This window comes from Vidua macroura, chromosome 14 (assembly GCF_024509145.1).
Source record: "Vidua macroura isolate BioBank_ID:100142 chromosome 14, ASM2450914v1, whole genome shotgun sequence".
NCBI classification, from domain to species: Eukaryota; Metazoa; Chordata; class Aves; order Passeriformes; family Viduidae; genus Vidua; species Vidua macroura.
Window position 1 is genome coordinate 1,258,260 of NC_071584.1, and position 21,933 is coordinate 1,280,192.

Consider the following 21,933-nt stretch of genomic DNA (forward strand, 5'->3'; position numbering starts at 1 on the left):
TAAAATCTGCCCCCTGCCCCATGAATGCCACTGACCTTTAGGGAGGAGCCAGAGGAGCAAGAAAATCACCTGTTCAAAACCAGAAGTTTTATTTATTTTTGTAAAAAAAGAGTAAATAAAAATGGACTTTTTCTTTTTTCGTGCTCAGGTTGTAACAGCCACCAGCTGCTGTCCCCACTGCCTGCATCTCCAGCACTGGAGGGGAGGATAGACTGTTAAGACTAAAGCAATGCACGAGGCTAAACCAACAGTTAAAAGAATCTGTGCAGGGATGAAACTCAGAACAAACCAGCCTGGGGTCCTTCCTCATTAAAAGGAACTAAATCCTGGCTGAGCACTACCCCTGTGACAGCGGAGAGACCTTCTGCCCCCAGCAATTCATTTTAGATAGGTTATTGATCTGAAATTGATCTGAAACCCTTCAAGCCCACACCCAACGTCCCTTGGCAGAGCTGCCCCCTGACCAAGTTTTTCCTCAGGAGAACTCCAGTCCCAGCAGCATGAAGAACGTGTTGGTCACCCTGGTCACTTTCTGCCCTCCAGCCTTCAGAGCACACTGGGCATCAGAACCAGGCAAGGCAACCAAAAGCTTTGCAGTCCAAAGGGGTAGAGAAGAGCAGTGTCAGCAAAAGGGACACACTGCCCAGGTCACTGAGGCAACTGGGCTTGGGAATCAGCACGCAATGAACAAGCGCGTCCTTGTGCTATAAGCAAAAAGGAGGAATTAAATTTTCGAATCCTTTCATGATAAAGGTAAAAAAAGGAGTGATAAACAATCTGAGTGGACTGAAGGTGAAGCCAAGCATGTGGCCAGTTTAAAACAAAAGATAGTCCTTCAGAAATAACTGATCTGACTGTCCCCATGGAAATCCATTCACATGGGCTGTGACAAAGCCACTCCTCCAGGAAGCAACACATTCTTTAACTGTCAGGTAACAGCTTCAGCCTTGGGAGAAAAGGAAGAAAGGCAGTACATGAAGGGGGAGAAAGGTTATTCCACCCTCTCTAGGTGGAAACAGAGACGAAGGAAGAGCCAGAAGCTACAGTTTCCCTGAAGATACCACTTCTGTTGGCATCATGGTGCTCAGCTTTAGAGATCAATCCAGTGCAGGGACAGTGAGGCACCCTGCTCCTCTGGCAACCCTTAAAACAGGATGAAGAGGGGCACCTGAGCAGGGCAAACACCCACTCACTCATATAAACGGCAGAAAAGAACTTGGAACTTGCTGGCTTCTCTGCCATGCAGCCAGTCCTCCTCTTCTCAAGGCCTAAAACTCCTCCCTCCTCACTGATGAGGTTTGCCTGCTTCGGACAGACCCAGCTGCTTAGTCCGAGCTCTCTTCTACCTCCTTTTGTTTCTTCTTCTTCTTCTTGGTGCTGGTCTCAGTGGCCTGTGGAGAAGTTGGAAAGGTCAGGAAGCCATCAAAAAGGATTCCCCCACTGCCCATTTCAGGAGGAACAGCTCCAGCCCAGAAGCAGTGCAGGCTCCCCGTGGCACACTCCAGCACCACCCTCCCACAGGGACCCAGGGCACAGAGGGGGCCTGGCAGGGACCCACCAACTGCCCTATCTGCAACCACCAGCTCAGTTTAAAATGCACCTCTAAAACATCCTCCTCTGCTGTGGAAAGCCTGGCGCTCTGTGGACACACAGTGCAGGCTGCTCATGCATTAATCCTGGAGGTAATTAGGGACACACAGCAATCTCTACCATGTTGGGACCATACCATGGCAGTTCCCAATTACCTACCCTCTCCATTTGGTCTCCCCCACTCTCAGCTGCCTCTTTGGCCTTCTTCTCTTTCTTCCTCTTTTTCTTTTCCTTTTTGCTTAGCTCCTCTGGTGGTGGGGTGGCAGGGGATGGTGGGGTCACAGCTTCCTCGTTTTCACTCTCGGAGTCTCGCTTTCTCTGTTGGGGGAACACATTGTCAGACATACCGACACCTTCCAACAGAGCTCAGCTGAGGGAAAAACTGCTTGCCTGATTCAATACAACTGCATTTAACAACAAGGTGACTTGCAGACTCTCCAGCATACACTGCCTAGGATTTGCTTCTGCCAGAACTGCCCCCTGTATTTTTCAGTGTTTCCTGTATCCCAAATATTAGTTTAAAACACTGCTGCACCTTTCCAAGGGCATGCAAAACCCCCGAGTTAGGGAATTTTAGGTGCAACTCTTGCATGAACATTTCTGCAGCTCTTTGTAGTCTCCAAAAAGGTTCTCTGGCACAACAGATCTCTGTTGTGGCTCCGTACAACAGATTTCCTTGTGCTGTGTTAAAGAATATGCCCAGGGCCAGCAGCTTGGTGTCTGAGCTGCAAATCACGCCCTGGGTGGAGGGAAATTGCTGGAGGCCCAGGCAAGGAACTGTGAATGGGCACTAACCTTGTGCCTCACAAAGAGCACGGAAGACCCTGGACTAAAAATCACCATTGGACCAAAATGCAGGTGCCAGGTATGTGCAGTTAATGGGAATAACAGGGGCATAAAGTAAGAGCCAGAGAGCACTGGCAAATACTCACTTTTGCAGCCCTGTCCACCTCTGAAACAGCTTGGTGATCAGCAGCTGCTTCCTTCCTGGAAGTATCCCTGAAAGAAAAGATGCCAAGGTTGCACAGGACGGTCGTTGCCTCACGCTGCTCTGACTGGTACAAATCCCTGTCCCCTCACAAGGGTCTGTAACCCACCCAGGAGCTGGGGGGAAGTTGGTGTAGGGGAGACCTGCAGCCTGCACCAGGGCCAGCTGGGCTGGCCAACAGCATGGCCTCCCCCATTTCATTTAGCAGACTGACTCCCTCTAAAACCACAGCAGGCTAAAAAGGGATAACTGTCTGCTCAGGGCCTTCCCTTCCAACACTGCCCAAGAGCAACACGCTCCAAGAAATGCAATTGCATCCCACAGGCCCAGAGAGCCGTGGGGCAAGCCTGACATGATCCATGCACAAATAGCAGCATCCAGCCCAGCCCTTGCTCCCCTCTGAATAACCACGTGGGAGTCACACCCCCAGTACCCACCTGTAATCCACATATTCCATCTTCCAGGACTCTGGTGTGCTCTCATTGGGCTTTCCATGCTTGTCCAGCAGACCCTTCTGGATCATCATCTTCTTCTGACTGGCCTGAAAGCGAAGTGCAACAAGTCAAACTGCAGCCCCAGGTAGGAAAAACTCCTCCCTCAAGCTAAGAGGAGGGAATCCAGCAACAAGCCAAGCCAACAGCTGCAGCATTATCTATTTACCATTGTTCCAAGGCCCTTAAAACATGTAAGACAAAAGATCTCCTGCACAGAAGCCTAAATCTCAGACAAGAGGCATCTTTATCAGTAAATAATGGTTAATTTGTTGGGGGAGTCACAGCAACGGTAACACAACTGCACATGATGGAGTCTGGATCTTTGACGGGGTTTTTCCAGCTTAATGACCTGCAGCATTCGAGCTGGACCACTTGTTTGTGAGGTTTGGCAAAGGATTCCAAAATGCTTGAACTGTCCTGTATTACCCCACCTTTGCCAAGAGACAGATGCATCAGCAGCCCCAAAGCTTTCACCTGAACCACAGGAATGGGATGAGCCACTGCAACTTGACACAGAGTTCTGAGTCCAACCTGCACCAGGCCAGCCTGGCTGCAGTTAAGCTACTACCACATGCCTGATGTGGGAGAGGAACCCAACACTGGGTGCTCCCACTGCTCCTCTCCTCCAGGCACAGTTTAGTGTCTCACAGACAGTATGCATTTAAGCAGTGTTGCACCAGAAGGAAAGGAAGCTCCTGCCTAGCCCCTCCAGAGCCATCAGCATGGGGTGATGGATGAAGGTCATCTTTGCACGGAGTGCTAATGCCATCCACTTCACATCACTTGGCTCTTTCCCAGAGGAGGGCTGGCGCTGTACAGATCTGAGGAGCCCGTGTCTGAACACCAGCAATGGCCCCCAGGCTCTTTTGGGAGGGAAAGCCTCACTCCCACCAGCACTGGGCTGCCACAGCCCTGGCACTGGGAATTGCCACCATCATAGATCCAGGAGACCACAGCAGCATTACAGCAAGGCCCTGAAGAAGATACTGGCACTGCTCTGCCCAAGGGCCCCAGAGTGCCACATCCCGATGGCTGGGCTCCCACCACTGCCCTGGGACTGACCCCAGGCCCAGAGCAGCACTCACCTTGGGACCCAGCCCCCATTTCCGGGGATAAGTGTCTCTCTCCATGATCACTCTCTTGATCTTTGCCACGACGCCGTGGTCACACGTGGAAATGACTGCTGTGGTCATCAAGGCAATGGCTGCAGAAGCAGGCATGGAGGTCAGTAACTCCTGAAGAGCAGAACTGTGACAGCCTGTTCTGCCTCTGTCAGCACAAAGACGACCAACATCCCCCACCAGTGTCACCCCAAGGACTCACTGGCTGTCACACAGCTTCTCTGAAGAGCCTGGTTACAACTGGGCACTCTTTTAAGTCAAGCTGGCAGTTGCTGGAGTCCCTTTGCACTGATCTACCAGGAGGTGTGATGTGCCTGGTGGCAGCCTGTGATCAGACACCATCCCTCGTCCCAGTGAGGATGGAGCCCCCAAAGAGGGGCTCCAACCCTGCCAGTAGTGCTCCCCTCCTGCAGGCAGCCAGGCACACATCACAGCAGCCCCCAGCAGGACACTGCAGGATGTCTGGAGGCTGCACAGCACCCAGAGCCTAGAACAGGAGCTGGGATGCTGCAGGAGGGCAGCTCCACTGCACTCAGAGAATGGATAAACCGTGTCATCACCTCACACACAGCACACCTGAGCATCACACAGCTGCTGAACCCCTGACGCCTTGCCCAGGACCCATGCAGCCACTGCTTCTTAACATCTTGCCCAAAACCAGCTGCCTTGGGCCCACATTCCCAATCAGGAAGCACTAATTAAACCTTCTGCACACAAGAACTAAATTGTGGTGCCTTTACTGTCACACAGTCTGTTATTTCTGTGAGGAGAAGGAGGCATTTCATACCTAGGCAGATGGCTTCTCCTTTCGTGGTGATGACAACAATCTCCTGATTAAGCTCAATCCCATCCTCATACCTCAGGACACCAGGCAGCATGATCTTGGCTCCATAGCAAATGGCATTAACCTGAAAATATAGGGAAGGGGAGGGCTTAGAAGCTATTATGAGAATCAAAGTACAAAGTGTCTGATTTTTAGCTTCCCACTGCCATTACCATCCCAGCAATATTGTCCCTAAGTAACTATTCACTTTTGTTCACTACATAAAACTTGGGAGCTTTGGAAGGGGAAAGCAAAGCACCTATCACAGCAAACAAGAGGTGAGGCAGATCTCTCATAACCATCAGCATCCTCTCCAAGCGAGGAGAGCAGATCCTCTGCCATGGAATTCATGGCTCCTGCATCTTAGTGCTGCTCTGGCAGCAGCCCATGTGAGGATCTACACAAGTCACCATCAGGACAGCACCAGACACCACATGGCTGCTGAGCCCCTGTGTGTTCTACCAGCTGCACAAGTCAGGAGGACTCTGCAGTGTCTGTCTGTCCCCTGGCCCTGCCTCAGGAACTCACTGCACTGTCTTTCATGACGAGCCTCTTGTGTGAAGTCAGCAGCTTCTCCAGGGGCAGGATGACCCTTCGCAGGTAGCTGTCATCCTTGTGGTTGTCGTACTGCCACTGGGCGTCCAGCACGTCGTGCATGGTCACCATGTTGTCCTGCAAAGACAAAACCTTTCTAAACTCTCCCACCAGCCACCGCTTGAAACACGCACAAGAGAACAGCTGAAGCCCAGCAGCAAATAGTGTTTGGAAAAGGGAGTGAAACCAGATGCCCACCACAAGCATGAAAACACAACTTAAAAGAGGAAAGAATACTTTCCATCAGCAGCTTGAGGTCAGCCTGGCTTCAGCTACCAGACTTGGACCTTCCTAATCTCAGACAGCATTTGCACCTACAGTCTAAGGTCTGCCCACATGAAACCTTTAAATATGACCTAGGTAAACTCCTGGGGCTCCTAGACAAAGGTTAGTGAGCAGAAGTCTAAACTAACCAGCTTTTTAATCTGTGACATGGAATAAATTCTGAGGCAGCTGTGAGCACCCAACACCTGGAATTCAGAAATGACCCAGAGATTACAGCTGTGCTAAGAGCACAGATGGGTGGGGAAACACTTGCACTCTGATGCTGCTGCTTTGCAAAGAAATTAGTTCTGGAGTTTGAACCAGCAGCAGGATCTGTCTATGACCAGAGTGAAAAGACTGTACAAGTGTCCAAGGCCACGCACGACTGCACCTCCCAGGCTCACTCCAATGAACCACCTTCCCTGAGCTGTGCTGACTCCAAGCAGGCACTTCACACTCCTGAACTCACAGGACACTGGGGTTTGTAGGCTGAGAAACACGGGTGACATGAAACAAACTTTCAGCCACCGCAGTGCACCTCCCAGTCACTCACTGTCCCAAAGTTTAATTACCAGAACAGGAGCAACATCCTGAACTGAACTCAACACTTTGGTTACAGACCATCCACAGCAAGAGCTCTCTCACTGTTTGGGGGCTATTCACAAAACTCCTCCCTGAGCCTAAACCTCCTCCTGACGCTGTAAAACTCACACAGTCCCAAGGAGCTCCTGCAATTCTGACCATTTCAAATGGGCTGGCTATAGTTTGAGGTGCCACTGTACCGTCTCTCCCAGGATGCCGGAGCGGACTCTGCGGAGCTCCTGCATCTGACCCCCCACGCCCAGCAGCAAGCCCAGGTGGACGCAGAGGGTTCGGATGTATGTGCCTGCTTCACAGCTCACCCAGAAGATACCTGAAAGGCATGACAGCATAGAGGGGTTTTAAGCAGAAAATAAAGCACATCCTTCAAGAGAAGCTGTATGCCCAGCCCTTCCCAGAGCCATCAGCATGGGGTGATAGATGAAGGTCATCTTTGCCCTGAGAGCTAATGCCATCTAATTGACATCATTTGGCTCTTCTGTGAACAGTGCAGCAGCACAAAAAGAGATGGGATTTGCTTCCCAGCACACCAAAGCGATGCGTGAGGCAGTTTCTGCTGGACAATGGGAAGATTTAGGTCCAAAGACATCTGCCAAAAGCAGCCCATTTCACAGAACATTTTACCAGTTGTCAGTTTTACAGGAAGAAGGCAGGAAAGCCCTGTTTTACCTAATCTTCTCTCAGGATCGTACTCCACCAGCTTGCTCTCGTAGATGGTTCTGACTCTCAGCTGTCGTTTGACAGCAGCAATGAGGGGTGGCCGCTGGAACAGGGCACCTGTCAGGGTTTCTATGGCCTGAGGGAAGAAGGAGAAGCAAGAGTTTACATCTGTGCCCTAATGCAGGAGCACCTCGGGGTCTGCAGCAATTGTGTCCACTTCCAAGAGTGAGAAACCACAAGGTTTACCCTAATTTGATGATGCCATATTTAACACAGCAAATCCAAGCCAGTCACGTGGTCAAGATGCCAGTGAGCACAGCCAGGATTTTTCCATTAGATGGCAGCATGTGATCAGACACCATCCCTCGTCCCAGTGAGGATGGAGCCCCCAAAGAGGGGCTCCAACCCTGCCAGTAGTGCTCCCCTCCTGCAGGCAGCCAGGCACACATCACAGCAGCCCCCAGCAGGACACTGCAGGATGTCTGGAGGCTGCACAGCACCCAGAGCCTAGAACAGGAGCTGGGGTGCTGCAGGAGGGCAGCTCCACTGCACTCAGAGAATGGATAAACTGTGTCATCACCTCACACACAGCACACCTGAGCCCCATTCCTGGCCTCTCATCTTCCACCAGTGCCCAGCACTCTGCATGCCAGATGCCAGCGTGGCTAAGAGCACGTGAGACTTACCCTGGCCAGCTGAGCCTCACTTTCAATGGCATTGTGCAGCCGAACAATTCCCACATACTCTTTGCCTGAAAGAATGACAAGAGCAGTCAGGAACGGCCACTGGCATTTGTTGTTGACCTCAAGGTCCACCCTGCTTAACAGCCACATGTCCCCAGAACCCTGAAATCCTACCACCTCTCCTAGGAAATGGGTGTGGTTTATTACAGAGTTGGTTTTTCTTCTAGGGAAATAAATCTAAGCTGCATTTATTTCTTCTCTGGACTGGTAGAGGCTGAGGCAGTAAGTTCAACTGGTACATCAAACCATGTCAGAGGTGTTTTCGCTGACTTGTAACAGCCCAAGCACCAGAGAGGCAATGAAAAAACCACCTGAGACAACATGGATGTGTCCTCAGTGGCTTGGAGTAACATGCAACCCTTAAGGTCAAGGCACTGAAGACTAAGATTGGCCCTTTGAAGTTTTAGAAATCTCCATTTTGTCTCCAAAACCACTTCATACATCCCTCGTCACTGCAAATGGCCCTGAGCATCAAACAAACCTGCACTCTGCTGAGATTTGACCAGGCGTGTCGCCCTCTCGATGCACACAATGAGGCAGCCAGTCACCTTGGGATCCAGGGTGCCACTGTGCCCCGTCTTCTCCACTCGCAGGATGCGCCGGATCCACGCAACCACCTCGTGAGAGGATGGGTTGGAGGGTTTGTCGAGGTTAATAAAGCCAGACCTGTAGTGCAAATCAGCAGGGAACGGGAGCCAAGCATTAGGGCAGACATGGCAACAGTGCAGTAACTTTGAAATACTGTCCTGGCTGCAAAGAAATGTATTTCTACACAGCCAGAGTGAGCAATGAGCCTCCCAGCAGCTCCCAGTAAGCTCACACTGACCTGCTCCATGCACAACAGGTGATATAATCCACTGTCAAGGAACCCTCCCCTGCACTTATTAAAAAACCCGATATTCTATGAACTCCGAGCAGTTTCAAAGCCCAGCAGGCCAAGGGACATTTCTGAAGACCCCAGAGAATTCCTTAGGTGATTTGCATGTTCATCCACACACCCGCTACAAACCCAGAATAAAGAAATATTTACAGGGAGAGATCAGTGGCTCCTATTTAAATGGATTTAAATAGGTTTAAATCAGTTTACTGATTCTGGCAAGGCACTGAGTGAAGAAGAAAGGTGCAAGGGGAATCCAGACAGAAAATATTTTGAAGGTATTAACTGTGCAAGAAAAATAAACTACTCTGGCCTGTGTTGCACTCACCTAACATAGTCAGAAATCTCTCTCTTCAGGGGATTAGAACCGGAAGGAAGAGGTGTGTAGTGTGCTGTCCTCACATTTAACTTGTCAAAGTTCTACAAAATCCAAGCAGAAATTACAAGTCTTTTTAAGCTTCCTTGATTTCAGTGCTGCTATGTTGCAGTGTATCTCTCCACATACACCACGTCTGATTTGTACATTTAAGTGATAGAGCCACCTCCAAAATGAAAATTACCCAACAATGAAACCACGATATTATTTTGCAAAAAAACCAAAAAAAATAGAAATCCTGGACTGAAGGAGATGGGAAAACAGCACAATGCATCGACAATGCAGGATAAACCGAACGCTCCCCAGAAACTCAGCAGAAGCAACTTGAAAGTCTACACACAGAACAGGCCAAGATCAGACCCAAAAGAAAAAAAAACTCAAGAAATACGGCGGGACCTTTCCAAGGCAGGGAGAACTCACAAAGCTTAAATGAACCTGCTGAAGAGACTTTGTAACACGATTTCTGCAGGCAGAGCACCACGTGTGCCGCTGCACCTCCAGGGGCAGAGGACAAAAGCAGCGGGAACAGGACGGGCCACGAGGTCGCGCAGAACGCGCCCTACCTTCAGCAGCAAGGGCCACTGCGACGTGTCCAGCTGGGCCACCCGGGACTCGGGCTTGATGAGAAAGTCCTCGGTGTGCTGAATGTCCTGGGGGGTGAAGTTAAGCGCGATCAGAGAGGGGGAGAAGCCGGCGGGCCGCGCTGCCGCCTCTCCACGTGGCCCGGGAGGCTCCGCCGCCACCACGCGCGGCGGCCGCGCTCCCGCGGGGACGGAGCGCGGAGAGCCCGTCCCAGCCCGACCCACGGTGCCCGGAACGGGGCTGGGGGAGCCCCCCCCGGCACCCCGAGCACGGCCCCGATCAACCCCCCCCGCCGCCCGCCCGCGCTCACCGCTACATCATCATCGCCGAGCGCCCGCTTCTCCTTCTTCCGCCGCTTCTTCACGCTGGAACCTGCGGGAGCGACACGCCGGGAGTGAGCGGCGGGAGCGCGGCAGGGCCGGGAGGGCAGAGGGGCAAAGGCCCGGGGGGGCAGAGCCGCCCGCACACCCTTCCCCGAGCGGCGCCGCGCCGGCCCCGAGCCCTTGCCGCGGCCCTCCCCGCCGGGGGTCGCCGCGCCCCCGCCGGTCCCCACCGCTGCGCACCGTCCCCGTCCGCCATGGCCGCGCCGCGTGCTGCCCCCGCCGCCCGGAGCGCAGCGCCCGCCCCGTCCCGCCGGGCCCCGCGTCACCGGCACCGCCCGCCCGCGCCGCGCCCCTTCCGCCGCTCGGGAGCCGCCTTGGCCACCGCCCTCCCGCGGCACCAGGGCGGAGCTACGGCGCCGGCGGCGGTTTCACGTGCTGGGATTTGAAAAGGACGCGGACGCAGGTGATTTCGCCGCGTGGGTTATTCGTTCTGCCTCTCGGCCTGGCTAGCTTGGCCATAAAATAACACCCAGTTCGGGTCCGAGCCTTTCTCAACTATCATTTTACCTGGTCGAAAAGAGGCTTGTGGTGATTAACGCTTCTTAAAATTAGCAGCTTCTCCGTTGGCGTTTCAGAGGGGAAAACGGCAAGTTCTTCGTTATTTATGTGTGGAAGGTAAAGGACGCTTGAAAAACAAACACTGGAAAAGCGCTTGAAAAAAGTGCTATCTCCAGACCCAAATATTAAAACCAGATGTGGTACCACTGTTCAACACAATTACCTCTAACCTCTGGCTTCTCTCCCACGTGTACAACCGGGATCGCCTTCTTGCTGAAAGCCCCGGCCCCTGCAGGGTCTCTGGAAGTGCTGGCTCAGAGCATTCGTTTCACTCTCCAGAATTGCTCTTTGTCCACCCGACACGCACAGCCCAGGGGCATCTCCAGGATAAAGGCTGCCCTGCCTGAGGTTGTATATTAGCACTGCTGGAATTTAGCAAGGCCTGCACCCAGGAGCTGAGTGCACCAAAAACAGCAGGGTCTTTTCCCCTCTAAAGAGCAGCTGCCTTCACCTAAAGGTCCCAAGAAGCAGAAAGCAAGAGACAGAAATGCCAGAGAGCAGACGGATAACAGCTGAAAAGAATTAAACAAACAGTGCACACTCCAGTAACTCCTGTAACCACCACCACCACCGTTAATTCCATTCCCAAATTCCCTCAGATGAAGTGGATTTGCCACCGTGCAGCCTCAGTTTTCTGGGTTAACAGCTGCTACAGAGACTGGAATCAAGCCACCATCACCCCAGGAACCACTGGCAGGTCAGTGACCAACTCCTTTCACCCACCACAAAACTCAGGGCCTCGTGTTGGCTGCAGTGACAGTTGTTTTCAGGAGGGGGGAAGAATTATTTTATTTATTATTATTATTATTATTATTTTTATAGGGAGGTTTGTTTGTTTTTTTTTTTTTTATAGAAAAAGCAACTCTAACAACTTTTGATTCACAGATACCCAAATCCTCCAACGCATGCAAATTGCAGCCAGTCTTTTAATGAACAGCTTCCTTCTGCCCTGCAATGGCCTTTCTGCTTTAGGGTTACACTTCTTCCACGCACGACAACTTTCAGCGCGTACAGCGAGCAGTTCAACCAGGCCGCAATGCAAACGCGCAGATGAACGCGTTCTCTCGCCAACCGTTACTCCACTGCGTTACAGAACTCGCATTAAAAATAAATAACCGCATAGAGTCCGTGCTGGCACCGGCTGCAGCGCCCGCTCCGTGCGGGCGGCGGCGCTCAGAGGCCCTGTCCGGCGGGGCTCAGCATCTCCTGCAGCACCAGGTGCAGCAGATGGTTCTGCTCGGCGCTCAGCAGCGGCCACAGCTCGGCCTGCAGCGCCTTCAGCGCCTCCGCGTCCTTCTCCTGGCACGCCAGCACCGCCGACTGCAGCAGCAGGAACAGCTCGGCCGGCAGGTAGCTGGCGGCCGGCGGCAGCGCCCCGCCCGTCCCGCTGCCGCTCCCGGTGCCGGGTCCGCCGTCGGGAGCCTCCCAGCAGTACTGCTCCAGCGTGCGGGCGTGCTCGGGCAGCAGCTTGGCGGGCGGCGGCTGCAGCAGGAGCAGCAGCAGCACCCGCGACACCTCGCAGCGCGCCAGCACGTCCAGGAAGGCGCCGCCGGGCGCGGCCCCGGCCCCGGCCCCGGCCCCGGCCGCGCCGCCCAGCCCGGCCCCGGCCAGCGCCTGCGCCCGCGTCAGCGCGGCCAGCGCCCCGGCGTAGTCGCGGGCCAGCAGCAGGCAGGACGCGCGCTCGGCCAGGCAGCGCAGAGCCTGCAGCGGCAGCCGCGCCGCCGCCAGCAGCTCCGCCGCCCGCTGCAGGGGCGCGGCGGCGCGGGCGGGCCGCCCCGTGTCGCGCAGCGCCGCCGCCAGCTCCAGGCACGGCCCGGCCGCCAGCGCGGGCTGCCCCCTCTCCAGGTGCAGGCGGGCGGCGAAGGCCCCGCAGCTCTGCGCCGCCGCCGCGTGCTCGCCGAAGCCGCCGCGCAAGCCCAGGCGCTGCCGCAGGTCCCGCTCCTGGCGCAGGAAGAGCCGCGCGGCCTCGGCCAGCGCGGCCGCCTCGGCGGGGCCGTGGAACAGGCTCTGGGCGCAGCGCGCCACGGCCAGCTGGCACCAGGCGGCGTAGGGCAGGCTCTCCTGGGCGCGCAGCTCCCGCGCCAGCGCCGCGAACTGCTCCGCCGCCTCCGCCACGTTCGGTTTCCGCAGGAACCGCCGCCGCAGCTTGGCCGACACCAGCCGGTACCGCGACAAGAAATCGCCGTCGCCGCCGAGCCCCGGCCCGGAGCCGCCCGCCCCGGCGGGGCCGGAGCCGCCGCCCGCCGACAGCATCGCGGGCCCGGCCGGAACTGACGCGCCGCGCCGCCGCGCGCCGCCGGCCAATCAGCGCTCGCCCCGCCCCGCGCCGCCGGCCAATCAGCGCCCGCGCCTGCGTGTCGTAAGCAGAGGGGTGCGGCGAGGGTGCGGCTGCTGCGGACGGCGCGTCCCGGCTGTCACCGCCGCGACGGGCGTGGCTGTGCGGTGTGACCCCGCCCACGGGGCGTGGCCGCGCGCGGCGAGCACTGAAGCGGTGGCTCCCCCTGGCGGAGCGGAGGAGCCGCGCTCCTGCTCCGGCCGCGCCGGGACGGGACGGGACGAGGAGCGGGAGCGGAACCGGGCGGGAGCGGGCCAGGCTCCGGAGCTCTTGGGGGAAACCCCATCAGCCAGGTTCACTGAAGAACAATTCACCCAAATAGTAGCAAGTGAGTGGGTGAGCCCCTTGGCCCCTTGCCGCGTGTGTGGCGGCAGGAATTTTAGGTGACCTCAAGGGGTGACTGTCACCAGATGACACAAGGAAAAACGACGCACCACAGCTTTGGTCACGATGAAGAGACTCATTTATTTCCTCTGATTCCAATCGTTTATAGCTCTCAAAAGGTGCCAGTGGATTGGAGGGTGAACGTGCCACCTCTCCAACGACACTGGACAAACTACCTGTACATCAAATTTCTCCGCCTCTATGAAAGAATGCAAAACAATAGGTTGTTTACAGAAAGTTGTGTGGAAAAGTTCTCTACAAGAATGTAAACTCAGAAGGCTTTAGAAAACTCTTATAAATCAGAGCAAGAGGTGACGGGTAAACGCTTGGACAAGAGAACTCCTGGGGTCCCTAAACAAGTAAGCCACGTCTGTCTCGGAAAATCTCCAGCGCTGAGGACATTTCGTGATGCAGGGATTAGGTGAGCATGGAGCCGCGTGTGCTGGCCTGCTCCGCGCTGTTCCCTGAGCAGCTGCTGGAGGCACGGCCGGGGCTGGCTGGGAGAGGCTGTTCTCGCCCTTCTGCCCACAGGAGCCCGCCTGCAGCCACGCCGCGAGCCGCGGCAGCCGCAGCTCCGTGCTGCTCTCCCCGCCGTCCCGAGCGCCCCACCGCACGGGCTCGGCGGCCGGTGCCACGGAGCCTTCCGTGTGTCCCGGGCCGCGCAGCTGCCGCGGCGCTTTGCCAGCCGGCTCCGACCCGCCCGGGGCTGAAAGCTCAGCCCTCCGTCCCCGGCGCCGCACCCGCCGGGGCCCCGGGGCTCTCACCGCGCCCCTTCCACCGGTCCGTGCCGGTCGTGCCGCTGCTCGGGTGCCCGCCATGGCTCTGTCCTGCGTGCTGAGGCCGCCGCGCCGCCCGCCGCCGCTCGCCCTGCTCGGCCCGCCCGCTCCGCTCCGCAGCCCGGGGACGGCGGCACCGTGCCGCAGCCTGGCAGAGCCTTCCTGGGAGGAGAGGTACGGGGCTTTTTCAAAGTGACCCAAGCGTTCTTTGGAAGTAGCGACCACCTGAAGCTGTGAACGTGGTGGGTTGGGGGGGTTTGTTTCCACCCTGTAGGAATAGAAGAGCCAGAGCTCAGCTCGTTTGCCTGGAGTTGTCGCTCTGATTTATAAGAGTTTTCTAAAGCCTTCTGAGTTTACATTCTTGTAGAGAACTTCCTCACACAACTTTCTGTAAACAACCTATTGTTTTGCATTCCTTCATAGAGGCAGAGAAATTTGATGTACAGGTAGTTTGTCCAGTGTCGTTGGAGAGGTGGCACGTTCACCCTCCAATCCACTGGCACCTTTTGAGAACTATAAAAGATTGGAGTCAGAGGAAATAAATGAGTCTCTTCATCGTGACCAAGGCTGTGGTGCATCGTTTTTCCTTGTGTCATCTGGTGACATGGAGTCTGGCCTGGGGAGGGGATCGTGGAGAAGACAAATGAAAAGTTCTGAGAGGAAAGGAGCAGATAAGCTGCCATATTGGCAAGCAAAAAGCGATAGTCCATTTGATTTGCAGTCCTGGACCTCAGAGTAGTTGGCACTGGGTGCTTTGGAAGCAGCTCCAAAAATCGTAGGTAAGCAGTAACTGCAACTTATCCAGCTGCAGGGTGGTGTTCCCCATGGGCTCAGAGACTCAGTTATGAGTGCTTGAATCGTATCAGCCTCACCTCTTTTTGGGGAGTCTTTTTAGGGTATATGTGTCTATGTGTCTTTTTTTTTTTTTTTTTTTTTTTTTTTTTTTTTTTTTTTTAAACCAGCTTTTATGTGTTTTGTTCTTGTTCTGCTTTGGATGAGTAGTGGCAAGTTCTGAGGTTTATCTCTAAACTACGGGTCAGAGAGTATGGGCAGCTTGAAATTCCCTCCTGCTACACACAAACCTGTGCATTTCATTGTGGTTCCCTGGGAGTCTGGGTGTTCACAGCGTGGTGCAGAGCTCACACCACAACAGTCCAGCCCATGAAGTAGCTGACAGGGATGTTATGCCATAGGAATCAGGACTCAAGTAGCTCTGAGCTCTACCTTGTGCTTTCCAGGTTAGCAAATGCAGTGACGCCGCTGTGGAGACTTCCCTACCAAGAGCAGCTACAGGTAAGATGTGTTTACACAGACTTTTCTGTGTTGTGTTGCCCCAACTGTCCCTCCTATCCCCTTGAGCAGTAGCCCCTAGCATCTTAATGCTGCAAACTTTTCAGACTCTATTTACTGCTGCTTTAATCCTGTTGTTGTGAAGGATAGAGCTGGGAGGTTCCTTGTACTGCAGGGGATGGGCATTTGCACAGTGATCCTGCCTTCTGTGGGACTGCTTTGCTTCACTGGGGCTTCAGGTTAGACAAAGTGTTCCAGGCCAGCATTTGGGGATCACAGACACAGGATTTTTCTTTCTTCCCGTTTCTCCAAACAGCTGTGGTTATGAAAAGGGCAGAGTTCCTCTGGGGCTATATTTTCACTTGCAGTTTTTCCCTCTTGTTGGACTCCTCAGAGGTGGGTGGTGAAGAGCTGCCCACCATCGTGTGGTCCTGTGAGAGTGTTTCTGCCTTAGAACTCCTCTGCAGGTAAAGTATGAAAGCCAGAGGAAGATTTTGCAGGCACTGGCATCTCGTCTTGAGGAGCTGGGCATAGATGCACAGAAACCTGGTGGGCTCTGCTGTCCTCTGCAGCCTGTAGTGCCTTCGGTGAGTGTCCCATGGGAATGCTCTTCCTTCTGAGCCACCAACAATCTCTCACTCAACGGCTCAGGAGTCTCATGGGGGGCATCATTTGCTTGCAGAGGGTGTGTCTGAGTCAGTCCTTGCAGCTTGTGACTGCCTGCCAGTGCTTAGGAACCCTTTTTTTGTGCCTAAGGCCTGCCTGTTAAACCTGTCACCACTGTCGTCGCAGAGAGCCACTTCGTGTCCCCAAGGGGCAATACTGGGGTTCTTGTGCACAAGCTCTGTTTCTGTGTTTTGCCCATCTTCCCATGTTGGCAACAGAATAACCAAGCTGGGGTTTGGCTTTCCTCCATTGCTTTTTCTTTTGATCCAAGGCTTTGCTTTTCCTTCTTTCCTCCCTCAGCCCATCATTAACGGCTACCGAAACAAATCGACTTTCTCTGTGAACCGAGGACCAGATGGGAATCCCAAAACTGTGGGGTTGTACGTAGGAACTGGCAGAGGTCAGTGCAGGACAAGAAACTCAGAGAAAACTGCTGGCATGGGCTGTGGAAATGGGGAAAGGTCTCTCCGCAGTTCATGCTACAGTGGTTTATGTGCCCTGAACTAGAGCACAAATAAATAAATAAACAAATAAATTCCTGTCCATCTCTCTACAGAAAGAAATATTGTCTGTGTGAAAGCCAGTCATGTGGAGAACATACCCTCAAAACACAAACAAGTGGCCCAGGTAAATAAATAAGTTATGTCTGTCCCTTCACTGTGGAATAGAGACTGCAATAACTCTTGCTTACTTAGGAGAACACTGTAATTTTAATGATGCTGTGTTTTCAAGTCCATTTTCATGTTCTGAAAGTTTTCCTGCCTGATTATAGTTGGTGGATAAATACTTTTATAAAAACTCACGTGTCAACATTGCAGCCCATAAAGTGTCCCGAGTAATGAGGTTAATCAAGTGACAACGAATTCCTGCCAATCTATTAAAAGACATAAGAATTGCAAATTGAAGCTATTAAAATGTGTTGTCTTTCAAGAGCCTGGAAGGAGCGTTCACCCAGTGTATTGAAATCAACAGAAAAAACAGACCACAGTGGTGGAAGGGCTGCCTGTCTGGGGGCTAAGAGCAGGGCAGTTGTCTTCATGGTACTAAAGGTGGATTTCCCCTCCCCTCAGTGCTATGAGGAGTTCATCTGCCGCTCCCCCCTGGACTCCTGCATCCTCTTCCACGAAGGCGGGCACTGGCGAGAGCTCGTGGTTCGTACCAGCCGCTGTGGCCACACCATGGCTGTCGTCACCTTCCACCCCCAGCAGCTGCGCCAGGTGAGCGCGTGGAGGGCAGGGCAAGGGGCACGTCTGGCTGAGCCCAGCCTGCTGGGTGTGTTGCTGGGGAGAGGGGTCTCATCAGGTTACCCAAAGAGGCAGCTTTCCCTTTCTCACTCGTGACAGGAGGCGCTGGCTACTCAGAAAGCATTGCTGAAGGAGTTCTTCACATGTGGGCCTGGAGCAGTCTGTGCCTTGACTTCACTTTATTTCCAGGAGAGGTAAACGCCTCGACAGGGGGAATGAGTGGAAACAAAGCCACCTCCTTCTTCTACCCTTTCTGATCAAATTCGACAGGGGGAATGAGTGGAAACAAAGCCACCTCCTTCTTCTACCCTTTCTGATCAAATTCAAATTCCACCAGTTCAGGGAGTGCTGGAAGAGATTGACAGATGTTTGGATCCCTCTTGAAGATGTGGCTTTAAGATGGCCCCATCTTATTTTTCCAGACTTACTTGAGCACACTATGGCTCTACCTCATGGGGATTACGAGTCTGGGAAACTTGAAGAAAAAACTTCCAGTGACTATCCCAAGACAGTAAATCACATTAGCAGCAAAACTGGGGAATAGACCTGAGGAATGCTGCCTTCTGCTGAGTAATTTTGATCCTTCTAATGAAATTTAGGCTGCGCAAGTCACAGATCCCTTACAAAGAACGAAAATCCTTTAATCTTGCTGAAAGGCTCACATGAAATATAAGTTGCTGGGGAGATGAACCATCCTCTACTGCCCATGAGCACCCTGGGAATGGAAACCAGCTCCTCTCTGCTGCCTTCTAACAGCTGTTTTTTGTGTGATCTGCCAGCACCATGACGCGTTGCTCCCACGAGCAGTCCCCCTACCAGCTCCTCCACGGAGCACCGCACATCTTCGAAGAACTGCTCGGCCTGAAGTTCCGCATCTCTCCAGACGCCTTTTTCCAAGTCAACACGGCTGGAGCAGAAGTTCTGTACCAGGCAGTCAGGGAGCTCTGCCAGGCTACTGGGGACACTGTCCTCCTTGACATCTGCTGTGGAACAGGTGGGGTCCTGGGCTCCCAGAGCTTTGCATTCCAGAGCAGATCCTCGCTGTGTAAAGGCCTGTTTCTTCAGCGTGAATGTATGGAATATTTTTGTTTGCCGTGTTTCCAGGCACAATTGGTCTCTCTCTGGCTCACCAAGTGTCCAAAGTTATTGGTGTCGAAGTGGTGGAGAAGGCTATTGAGGATGCTGAGTGGAATGCAGCATTCAATGGTGAGCTCAAACTCACTGTGGCAAAAAGTTTCAAACTAAATGCTGAAAAACCAGAATAGAAGTGAGCAGAGGAACCCTAACCAGTTGCCTTCACGCAGCAAAGGGTGGTTCATGTTATACCTAACTCTTGGTGAGACTCAGTTCATGTTGCTTTCTTGTTTCACAGGGATCTCGAACTGTGAGTTTCGCAGTGGAAAGGCAGAGGCTGTGTTACCACAGCTCTTGGCCTCGTGGGAGGATGCCCGACCGCTTGTTGCTGTGGTGAACCCTTCTCGGGCTGGCCTACGTGAGAGAAAATGCTATTTATTTTCATCTTGTAAACAGAGAGTTTTGAACAAGTTCTGTGAGACCTGCTGTACTGGCTCCAAACCCTTTCCTTGCTTCGTCTTTCATTTCTTGTTGCTGACAGCAGCTAAAATCCCACAAGTCTGCTGTTTTCAGTGCTTTCATCATGCTTTCTCTTTAGCTGTAATCTTTTTTCCATCTTTCACAGGCTCACACAATTATTTATTTAAGAGAGAAGGGACCTCTGGAGGTTTGTGGTGCAATCTCCCAACTATAGCAAGGCCAGCTTCAGTTGTAGGAGGTTGCATAGGGATATAAAGCCTAGCTGAGGTCTGAATGTATCCAAGGGTGTATCCCCTCTCCTGAAAATGGTTTCCCCAATATATTTAATCAGTATTTTTCCTTGCTGCCATACATCTGTTGCTTTTCATCCTCTTCTCATGCCCCTTTGAGTAGTTTCTCAGTTATCTGTAATCCCCCATGAGATCCCTGAAGATAGTAAAAGGATCTTTGCTTTTCTTTTCCCCAGGCTGCATAACACAGCCCTCAGACTGTCTCAGTGGTCTCCCCTGGAGTGTGTACTGGGAAGTCACACACTGGTCCTGGTGCCCAGATGCGCTCTCACAAGTGTGTGTGGAAGGTTTTATATGTCTTTGCTTAATTAACATCTTTTCTTTCATCCTCCATCCCCCTGGGAAGCAGAGGGACTTCTCCCATTGCTCTGCCCTGCCTGCCAAATGGGCTAAGCTGTCAGCAGTGTGGGTGGCACCCGTGGCCTCCTGAGGGACTTCATCTGAGACAGAACATAGCAAAATACGCGTCTGTATTTTTGACAGTTCTGTGATGCTGTGTAATTATTTCCTTCTGGAGAGCTCAGGGTGGTGGTGGGAAAGCAGGCTGTCTGGTTTTTGCAGACTACAGGGTCGTCCGAGCCATCCGGAACTGCAGGGCCATCCGCAGGCTGCTCTACATCTCCTGCAAGCCAGAGGGAGAAGCCATGAGGAACTTCCTCGAGTGAGAACTCTCCTCCTTTCTCTTGATCTCAGTGACAGACAAGGCACCAGTGAGGAATAGAGAATAATTCAAACATGGCACAATGACATTGTGCATCCCTCTGAAAAAAAAAAAAAAAAAAGCACACCTGGGTGTGAGATGCAGAGTCCACGGGTGCACTGCAGGAAGGTTGGCCCCTCGCCAAGACAGTGAAGCCAAGGGGATTTGTCACCTGCTTAGGGGTTAATCGTGTAGCTTTATCTGGTCAGCCTTTGGCTGGGCTAGACCCAGGTGATAAATCTGTCTGCAGGCAGCCATAAGGGCAGTGCAAAACTGAAAACTGAGTGTCTTTCAGCTGGGATGGCTTGTGGGAAAAGGAGCTTTGAACCTGCCACTGACTGTTTAGCTTGTCCCTGAGGTTTTCAGAGCTGGTTGGGGATTCAGTATTGATGGCTCCACACCTCAGCCAGCGTCAGCTGAAGATTTTGAGGAATGTTTGTCAAACACATGATACCTCCTTTGTGGGTCCCCCTTGGATTGTGATACCAGTGGTGGGAAGGCTTCTGCTACTGGTCTAAAGGATGCTCTTTGTTTTCCACAGGCTGTGCTGCCCACCTGACCCACAGAAGAAGCTGGCAGGGGAGCCATTTGTCCCCGTGCTGGCTATGCCTTTTGACATGTTTCCTCACACTGTTCATTGTGAGCTGGTGCTGCTGTTCACCCGCTGACAAGGAGGCAGGAATGAGCTCTGAGAGCTTGGGAAGCAACCTCCTCTTGTCCTGAAGAAGCCAATGTAGTTCGGATTTTAACTTATTTTCTGTGCAGTTGTAAAAAAAATAAATAATTTTGTTTTTTCTCTTACTTTGGGTTGCCTAGCAACACTGTTCTGTGAAGAACTACTTGGATTTGTGGGGTGAAAAGGTTCTCTATAGCATTTCATCACCCTTCCTTCCCCTGCAAACCTTGGGCTGCTGGTTAAAGCAGCCTGGAAAAGACTCTCTGTGTTGAGGAATATGTAGCTCTGTGTTCGAGCTGCAAATTGTGCCCTGGATAGTGGGAAATCGCTGGAGCCCCGGGCAAGGAGCCGTGAATGGGCGCTGACCTCGTCCCTAACAAAGGACACAGGACTTCCAGCCCTGGCTGGGTGTGGATGGCTTCTCACCCACAAACTCTGCACAAAGCAATGAACGATGAGAAGACACCAGACTCTAATTTTCCACTGGTCAGAGGGGTTGTGGGAGATTTAGGTTGGAAGAGTATGAAAGCACAGGGATTCCTTTGTTGGGGTCCCTGCCCAGAGGAGGCACCAGCTTTGACAATGAGATTTTTCTATAAAATGAAATAAATAGAACAGATTTCAGTGTCTCTCTTTTCACATCTACCTCCCCCTTCTCCACTAATGACTGGTGATGCCTAAATATGAAGTGCCCTGTGAAAATGTCAGCTGCAATATTTTTCTTCTTCAGGATGTTCTGCAATAGCTAATTAAAATTTTCTTCTGTTTTGAATGTGTCCTGTTCTGCTCACAGTGTTGTATTTCTCCAGCTCTTCAGAGATGGAGCTGCTGTAATGTGAAGAGGAGTCTAAATGAGCAGAGTTCCCTTGTGTTGTGCGAGTCCCATTATGTTTTGAATCAAGGCTGATAAACTCCCAAGGAAACTGGGAGAGTTGCCTGTATTTTTCAGACTTTTAATTCCAGACCTCAGCTTTGAATAATAACAGCAACCAGTTCTCAAGCCATAGGGGCTCAAAATACACGTGTTTAGGATTTAAGAATTACTACACCATAAAGGGAATAATGATGAGATTCCTGACAGGCATAGGAAGTGTCATTCTTGCACTATCCCATGAGTATAGGTTGTTACACACTGTTGCAGCCTCTTGCTTTCATTTTATACCAAAGGATGCAATATTCCAGCAGTTCTGTTTCATGGAATTATACCTTGGTTTCTCACGGTGAGATCTGAATAGATTTCTACTAGGTTTTGGTCAAAAGGAAATTTGTTGCATTAATTGCAGGGGAGACAATGACTTTAAATCAGAAAGTAACAGAGGATCATAAAACATTTCCACTAGTCTCTGGATAGCTGAACATACAGGA

At 52.7% G+C, this 21,933-nt stretch overlaps 3 protein-coding genes and 5 non-coding genes across 10 annotated transcripts; 1 reads left to right on the forward strand and 7 right to left on the reverse strand.

The window, feature by feature from the left end:
• Positions 1-65: 65 nt before the first annotated feature.
• Positions 66-10,349, reverse strand: DKC1 (dyskerin pseudouridine synthase 1). Its single transcript, XM_053989984.1, has 15 exons — positions 10,276-10,349; positions 10,023-10,084; positions 9,694-9,780; positions 9,083-9,174; positions 8,359-8,543; positions 7,821-7,885; positions 7,144-7,270; positions 6,657-6,787; positions 5,545-5,688; positions 4,981-5,101; positions 4,158-4,276; positions 3,016-3,119; positions 2,523-2,589; positions 1,750-1,908; positions 66-1,391 (listed from the first exon to the last, which is right to left on the reverse strand). Exons 1-15 carry the CDS (start codon positions 10,289-10,291, stop codon positions 1,326-1,328), a joined length of 1,545 nt encoding a protein of 514 aa, XP_053845959.1. The 5' UTR covers positions 10,292-10,349; the 3' UTR covers positions 66-1,325.
• LOC128814654 (small nucleolar RNA SNORD83) lies at positions 3,785-3,860 on the reverse strand. Its single transcript, XR_008439447.1, has one exon. It is a non-coding gene; the product is annotated as a small nucleolar RNA SNORD83 (small nucleolar RNA).
• LOC128814652 (small nucleolar RNA SNORD17) lies at positions 4,521-4,758 on the reverse strand. The gene has a single exon (XR_008439445.1). It is a non-coding gene; the product is annotated as a small nucleolar RNA SNORD17 (small nucleolar RNA).
• Positions 6,355-6,489, reverse strand: LOC128814657 (small nucleolar RNA SNORA36 family). Its single transcript, XR_008439450.1, has one exon. It is a non-coding gene; the product is annotated as a small nucleolar RNA SNORA36 family (small nucleolar RNA).
• Positions 6,873-6,948, reverse strand: LOC128814650 (small nucleolar RNA SNORD83). The gene has a single exon (XR_008439443.1). It is a non-coding gene; the product is annotated as a small nucleolar RNA SNORD83 (small nucleolar RNA).
• On the reverse strand, positions 7,482-7,719 carry LOC128814651 (small nucleolar RNA SNORD17). Its single transcript, XR_008439444.1, has one exon. It is a non-coding gene; the product is annotated as a small nucleolar RNA SNORD17 (small nucleolar RNA).
• Positions 10,350-11,561: 1,212 nt separating the features above from the next.
• Positions 11,562-12,912, reverse strand: F8A1 (coagulation factor VIII associated 1). The gene has a single exon (XM_053990203.1). It carries the CDS (start codon positions 12,904-12,906, stop codon positions 11,827-11,829), a length of 1,080 nt encoding a protein of 359 aa, XP_053846178.1. The 5' UTR covers positions 12,907-12,912; the 3' UTR covers positions 11,562-11,826.
• Positions 12,913-14,068: 1,156 nt separating this feature from the next.
• Positions 14,069-20,693, forward strand: TRMT2B (tRNA methyltransferase 2 homolog B). Of its 3 annotated transcripts, XM_053990280.1 has the most exons (13): positions 14,069-14,322; positions 15,387-15,441; positions 15,906-16,025; positions 16,405-16,504; positions 16,661-16,731; positions 17,175-17,321; positions 17,448-17,542; positions 18,128-18,342; positions 18,453-18,554; positions 18,721-18,840; positions 19,369-19,466; positions 19,754-19,853; positions 20,434-20,524. In XM_053990280.1, the coding sequence occupies exons 1-12, from the start codon at positions 14,189-14,191 to the stop codon at positions 19,838-19,840; spliced, it is 1,344 nt and encodes a 447-aa protein (XP_053846255.1). In that variant the 5' UTR covers positions 14,069-14,188; the 3' UTR covers positions 19,841-19,853; positions 20,434-20,524. The 3 variants fall into 3 exon arrangements, with proteins under 3 accessions (XP_053846255.1, XP_053846253.1, XP_053846254.1); XM_053990279.1 differs by lacking the exon at positions 19,369-19,466 and having other exon boundaries at positions 14,071-14,322; positions 20,434-20,693; XM_053990278.1 differs by lacking the exon at positions 20,434-20,524 and having other exon boundaries at positions 19,369-19,835.
• Positions 20,694-21,933: the final 1,240 nt, after the last annotated feature.

Coding starts and splice junctions, on each gene's coding strand:
- DKC1 (XM_053989984.1), bottom strand. Junction 7,271..7,820: donor GTGAGGCTCAGCTGGCCAGG/GTAAGTCTCACG, acceptor TTCTTCCCTCAG/GCCATAGAAACCCTGACAGG. Junction 4,277..4,980: donor AGGAGAAGCCATCTGCCTAG/GTATGAAATGCC, acceptor CTGCTTCTGCAG/CCATTGCCTTGATGACCACA.
- F8A1 (XM_053990203.1), bottom strand. CDS start 12,906: ATGCTGTCGGCGGGCGGCGGCTCCGGCCCCGCCGGGGCGGGCGGCTCC.
- TRMT2B (XM_053990278.1), top strand. CDS start 14,189: ATGGCTCTGTCCTGCGTGCTGAGGCCGCCGCGCCGCCCGCCGCCGCTC. Junction 14,323..15,386: donor GAGCCTTCCTGGGAGGAGAG/GTACGGGGCTTT, acceptor TGTGCTTTCCAG/GTTAGCAAATGCAGTGACGC. Junction 16,026..16,404: donor TGCAGCCTGTAGTGCCTTCG/GTGAGTGTCCCA, acceptor TTCCTCCCTCAG/CCCATCATTAACGGCTACCG.